Source organism: Nematolebias whitei, chromosome 7, assembly GCF_014905685.2.
Source record: "Nematolebias whitei isolate Nwh7 chromosome 7, NemWhi1, whole genome shotgun sequence".
Lineage (NCBI taxonomy): Eukaryota > Metazoa > Chordata > Actinopteri > Cyprinodontiformes > Rivulidae > Nematolebias > Nematolebias whitei.
In genome coordinates this window covers 16,744,204-16,750,300 of record NC_056504.1, presented here as the reverse complement: position 1 = coordinate 16,750,300, position 6,097 = coordinate 16,744,204, and the positions used below count along the sequence as shown (strand labels likewise).

At 43.2% G+C, this 6,097-nt stretch overlaps 1 protein-coding gene across 1 annotated transcript in view; it reads left to right on the top strand.

Annotated features, from left to right (window-relative positions):
- The window catches only part of foxp1b (forkhead box P1b), a gene marked incomplete in the record, with an annotated part of 454,424 nt that overhangs the window by 296,344 nt on the left and 151,983 nt on the right, over window positions 1-6,097 (top strand). The window contains 1 exon segment of the mRNA XM_037678670.1: window positions 3,212-3,359. Within this exon segment, the coding sequence (XP_037534598.1) occupies window positions 3,212-3,359 (148 nt within the window).

The following is a 6,097-nucleotide window of genomic DNA, read 5'->3' as shown; positions in this document are numbered from 1 at the left end:
ATATACTTTTTTAGGGTATTGGTGGCATAGAGGTTAGAAGGTGAGCCTGTGATAAGAAGGTCGCCAGTTCAACTCCCAGTACCAACAACATCAAAATGTGGGTGGGAAAGGTGAAACACCCACACCTGCCTCCACCCTCATTTGCCCTCACTCTGGGCCCTTAAGCAAGACCCTTAACCCCCACCATCTGCTCCCTGGGTGTCCTAGACAGCAGCTCTCTGCTCCATCACAGAGGGCTGTGGTAGCTCGGTGGTCTGTGGTCGTGTCAGGAAGGACATCCTGCGTAAAAACAAATGCCAAGTTAGTTCACTGCAGCGACCCCTGAAGAAGGGAGCAGCCGAAAGAAGAAAACATTTTAAAGTCACTTATAACAGAAATGTCTGCTCGTGTAAGTTGCAGCAGGACATCAGGAAAGGCAACAACATGGAGCATATGCCTATATAAATATATGAATATATGAATCTGAAAGGCTTTTCTTGGTAATTAACATGGAACTAGCAGAGGAAGAGAAGGCGTGTACTTGTGAGACATCAGTGCCGAGAACACTTCCAGCTTTGTTGCCTGTTTTTTTAATCATTTTTCATTCTTGATTTGTCTCTGCTCCCCCAGAGCACAGTGGGCTTGCTCACAGGCAGCAGCTTCATGCGTGTTAATGACAGGCCTCACTGTGGACAAAGACAATTATCACTGCACATCCAGAAGAAGTTCAAAGACAATCTGGGAATTCTTGCTCTCGTCCCCATTGAGTTCCACGTTTGGAGAGCAAAGAAGGGCACGGGAAAATTAAGCCCAATGTTAAAAGCCGACACACTCCTCCGCGCACGTTCACGCTCGGCGCTTGTGCGCGCGCTGTCGGAGCGCCCAACTTCAAAGTTGTAGCTCCCTAATTAATGAACTGCGGGCTTCAGTTTGGACAAGTTGTGGCGTGATGCTCCCATAAATCAAGGTGACAGCGGCGCTGCGCTGCCTCAGATAGGGCCTGTCACTGAGTCGCATCTGATGTAAACAGTGGAGGAGCAAAGGGGAAAAGGGGGAGGAAGGAGAGGGGGAGAAGACAAGGAGGTGCAATTGATCAGTTGAATGGAGCACGAGAATAAAAGAAGAAAAAATTCTACTTTTTAAGCACATTATGTATGATCACAGGAAATAGATGCAGCCTCAAGAGGCTCTCCCCCTTCGCTCTGTTTTCTCTTCCCGTTGCTCGCGCTCGTTTTTTCACTCGCATTTCTAGCAGCCATCAAAAGACAGAATAAGAATGATGCAGTGAGTCCCCTGTGGCTGCCAGACAATAACCCCCTGTTGTTGCTTTGTGCCTCTTTTATTTTAAAGACATCAAAATGTAGTTTTTCAAAGATCTTTAACTTTATATTTGAAGCCTGACAATAAAGACCTGCCACTGCCACTCATTCTCATTTGTCAGGGACTGTATTTTCCTCTCCCTTGTGCCACTTCTTGTTAACCTCTTATTTGGTCTATTGGGTCTGGGCTTTTTTAATGTGTCTGCATGCTGCGAGCGCACAGGAGCTGCTGTCAGCTGATGGGACTACGAGAGAAGGGGAGAGAGTTAAATTCATTTTCTTTCTTTTTGTCCTCTGAAAAGCCACCCTCTATTTATTTAGCGTTTTGATAAAAGACATTGTTTCCTGTGATCTCCCACCCCCGTAGCACTATTATCTTTATCTGAGGCTGTCAGGGAGGAGCTGAGGAACAAAGAGCTACTAAAGACACGTGAAACTTCTCTTGTTCTGACGCGAAGAGAAGACGTGAAGCAACAAGGAGGATCAGAGAGGATCCCAGGCAACCTGCAGCATAACTTTCACTGAAACCGCTGCCTTCCTCCTTATCCTGAGCTGGATCACGCACAGGTCCAGGAATGAATGGCCACTCCTCAGTTATGATCCTCAGCCGCCGCTTCTCCTGACTGATCCAATGAGATGAGCCCGCTTGCTGTAGTCAGCCGTCGAGCAGTGGGCTCAGTGTGGGGCGGGAGGGAGGTAGAGGAAGGGAAAGGAACGTTCCCGGACCCTTTTGACATGCTGAGCGGGGGTGGGCGGAGGGGACCCACTTTATCTGGCTGTTTCAGTGGCTTCACGGCCGCCAGCGAGTGACCCGGCTGCCACGCTGCACAGAGACCTCTTTTGTATGCACTCAATTGTGAGAAGTAAACAAAGTGGTGTATCCTGTGTTTGGTAAAAGGGTGCGGTGCACAGCTTGGCAGCCCAGCAATGCTTTTAGTGCCCCATCCTCTCCTCCCCCAGGCTTGACAACTGGCCTTGTGTACTCATAAACAGACCTCGCGTCCTGTTGGGTCTCAGACGAGCTTATTTTGCCCTCATCCGCCAGAAAACACTGACAGTTTTTCTGCTTGTTTAAATGATACAACACATTTTAGGATTGATGAAAGGGTTAAAAGTCATCCCCTCTGCCCCCCCCCTTTTCTAAATAAAATCTCTCATTTGTTTTGATTCATAAGAAACGGGATATTAAATGATTTCCTTCTATTTATTATTCTATCCTGCCTTTTTTCCTCTCCCTCCCTACTTTCGTATCACTTTTTCACCCGATCGAAGTTCACACGTGTCACGTTTTTGAGCCAGTGCACCCCCACAACCCCAAAGATGGCGATGACACACCAGAATTTCATTAACTGTTTTCTTGGTGAAGCAGCTGTAGCACAGTGAGCTGAACAAAACAGCCGTCTCTCTGTCAGTCCACGGTGTGTGACTGAACACAGAGTGCGTCCCTGCGCTCGGCGCCTTGCCTGCGAGAGATGGGACTTCTGGTTATTAAGCACTTTGATTCAGTCACACGTTGTTTGCTGAATTATGAATGGCTGTAATTAAATTCCTGTGGCTCTTATTATGAATGATTAACTATGTTGTTTCCTTGTTTGTCATTTGCCTCCGACTGGTGTTAATTAAGAGAGAGGGAGATGTATTGTATACCTGTCTTAGGTCGACCCGGACAAACCCGCTCTTAAGGCAACATTTATAAAAGTTGCATTGTTCTACTTTGTGGTAACACATTCAAAAACACTAATCAAGGGTTTCTTTTTATAAATCAGAATTGCAGTTCTTAAGTATTATATTTATGAACTTAGCTCAAACGGTGCCAAACTTAAAGCAGTAAATAGTGTGTACAAGAGTCTCTTTTGTGTGTTTATACCAGCTGTTGTGCTGATGTGCTGTGTGTGTGTGTGTGTTGCCTGCAGCAGGTTTCTGCCCAGCAGTTGGCGTTCCAGCAGCAGCTCCTGCAGGTCCAGCAGGTCCAGCAGCAACACCTGCTCAACCTTCAGAGGCAAGGGCTTCTCACCATCCAGCCAGGACAGACGAGCCTGCCGCTGCACTCTCTCGCTCAGGGTCAGTACCCCACACTGCCATACAGCACTGCTGATCTTACATCAGCAGCAAACTGCAGCTCAGTAAACAACAAAACAAATAGCAAAAACTGTAAGACGCAATATCCATCCGTTATCTTTACCTGCTTCTTTCTTTTTAGGCCACGGGGTTACTGATATAGGACATGTAGGACACAATATAGTTTTCTTTCTTGCTTCTTTTTATTTTATTTCTTAATTTTTTTTTTTCATTGGGGTGACGGCGTTTGTTTACAAAGAAATACAGGTCTGCTATTAAATTAAATTCATTTTATTTCTATAGCTCCAAGTCACAACAGAAGTCATCTCAGGGCACTGAACAGAAACATTCACATACTTTATAAAAGCATTTTAGTAAAGTTCTCTATCTAAGGAAGCAGCAGATTGTGTTGAATCTTTACTTTGTCACAGTCTCCTATTCTGAGCAAGCACAAAGGAGACAGTGGAAAGGAAAAACTCCCTTTTAACAGGAAGAAACCTCCATCAGAACCAGACTCAGGACAAGCGGCCATCTGCTTCCATCAGCTGAGTTTGAGAGGACAGGAAGGAGAAACAAACCAACACAGAATAACAGGTCCAGATGTTCTTTCTATAGGGGGAAAGAGAAAACACAAGATAGAAATAATTACAAATACAAACAGGTAGAGCAAGTAAAGACAGCAGCAGAGAGAAGAAATTAAGTAAATTTGTCCTCGAGCTGTCTAAGCCTATAGCAACACAACTAAAGGATAGCTCAGAAAACCCAAGCCAATCCTAACTATAGGATTTATCAAAAAGGAAAGTATTGAGCCCAGTCTTAAAACTGGATAATGTGTCAGCCTCACGGACAGAAACTGGAAGTTGGTTCCACAAGAGAGGAGCCTGATAACTGAAAGATCTTCCTCCCATTCTGCTTTTGGAAACTCTAGGAACTGCAAGTAAACCTGCAGTCTGGGTGCTCTGTTGGGAAAATATGGAACAATAAGATCTGTAATATAAGATGGAGCTAGGTTGTTGAGAGCTTTGTATTTTAGAAGTAAGATTTTGAATTATGTTCTGGACTTGACAGGGAGCCAATGGAGAGAAACTAAAACTGGAGAGATATGATCTCTCCTACTAACTCCAGTTAAGACTTTAGCTGCAGCATTTTGGATAGAAGACTTTTTAAATAATTTTTTGGACACCCAGATAATAAATATTTGCAGCAGTCCAGTCTAGATGTGACAAATACATGAAGCAGTTCTTCTTTTGGGTTCTAAAATCAGAGTTTGAGGTTAGAAAAGTCAGCTTTGGTAAGCACTACCTGAACAGTCATTAAAGTTCATACAGATCTTTGCTGTGAAACTTCTAAACTCCAAAAATATAAACCTCATAGCTCTATGGCATAATAAAATCCTAAAACGTAATGAGTCGGTGTCATATTGGACCGTTGAAGTGGCGTTTCAGAATGTTTTGGCAGTGTTTTAGAAATTATTTCAGCAGGAATCTTTGTAAACCCTGTGACCTGTGGCTGGTTTACGTGCCACTGTTATTTCCTTACTACAATTCCTGTGCAAATTTGCTCAACATAAGAGAACAATATGTGACTTGTGTGTAGCCACATACTGCAGGACCCGCCTTCAGCAATCTGAGTGCTTGAGTTAGCAGCCGGCTACTTTACTCAGTTCAATAATGGTTGTAAATATTTAACTAAATCTTATTCCTTTAGTTTAGATAATGCAGTTTGTTGTTTTATTTTGATACTTAGAGTTGTTTAATATCACCTGACACACTGTGACGTGTCCTACTTTGTCCTTCAGCTTAGCATCTTGTGTCTGATTGACATCCCAGTGGTGGTCTCCTTTAGCCTTGAAGAAGGCTGTATTGATTGTTCATAAACTGCCTGTTATCATGGTGGACCCGCCTGTTACTGGATAGGCAGTCAGTGCTGTTTGACCAAGAAGTTTATTTCTTTATTTACCCTCAAATGTTTTGTAAAGGAGTGGCCTCCTTGTGACAAAAGACAACGTCATGAGAGTTTAAGAGCATGACATTGGCTATTCATTTTCCAGCTAAAACAAACAGTTTTGAAATAACAAGATAAAAACAGGAAAGGTTGGGGGGGTGCTTAGGTAATAGGCAAACACAAACAGGGTTTGTACAGTGGTGTTATTGTTTGGACTGGCTATGGAATCAGTCATCCGCTTGCAGACTATTGCCATGGGCACAGGCGTGAGGCTCTGCTGTTGTTGTGAGTGTGCTTTGCTGAAGTGCAGTGTGTGTGTGATATCTGGCAAACACTCACACACCCCATGAGTAAAGCTTCTTGTGAGTGATAAGGCCAGGTACTTTTGATAGGTTTCACAACAGGCTCAGAACATCCTGTTTATTCAGGATTACCATCAAATACCTCGGAGACATCTCATCTTATGATCTTTTTTTCCCTGCACTGCATTACTGCAGGTTGTTTGAAACAACTGAATGTTTTGTCACAAGTACCGGGCTCACACATTGAACAAATACAGTGAAAGATTGAGACTTAAAACAGAGGAATCATCCGTCACCACAAACATTTCTGACTTTTGGATGTTTTTAACAGTACAGCAAACTTAATTCTACACAAAATGGTTACCTTTTTTTTTTCTTTACAATTTACATACATACATACATACATACATACATACATACATACATACATACATACATACATACATACATACATACATACACACACATATATATATATATATATATATGTGTGTG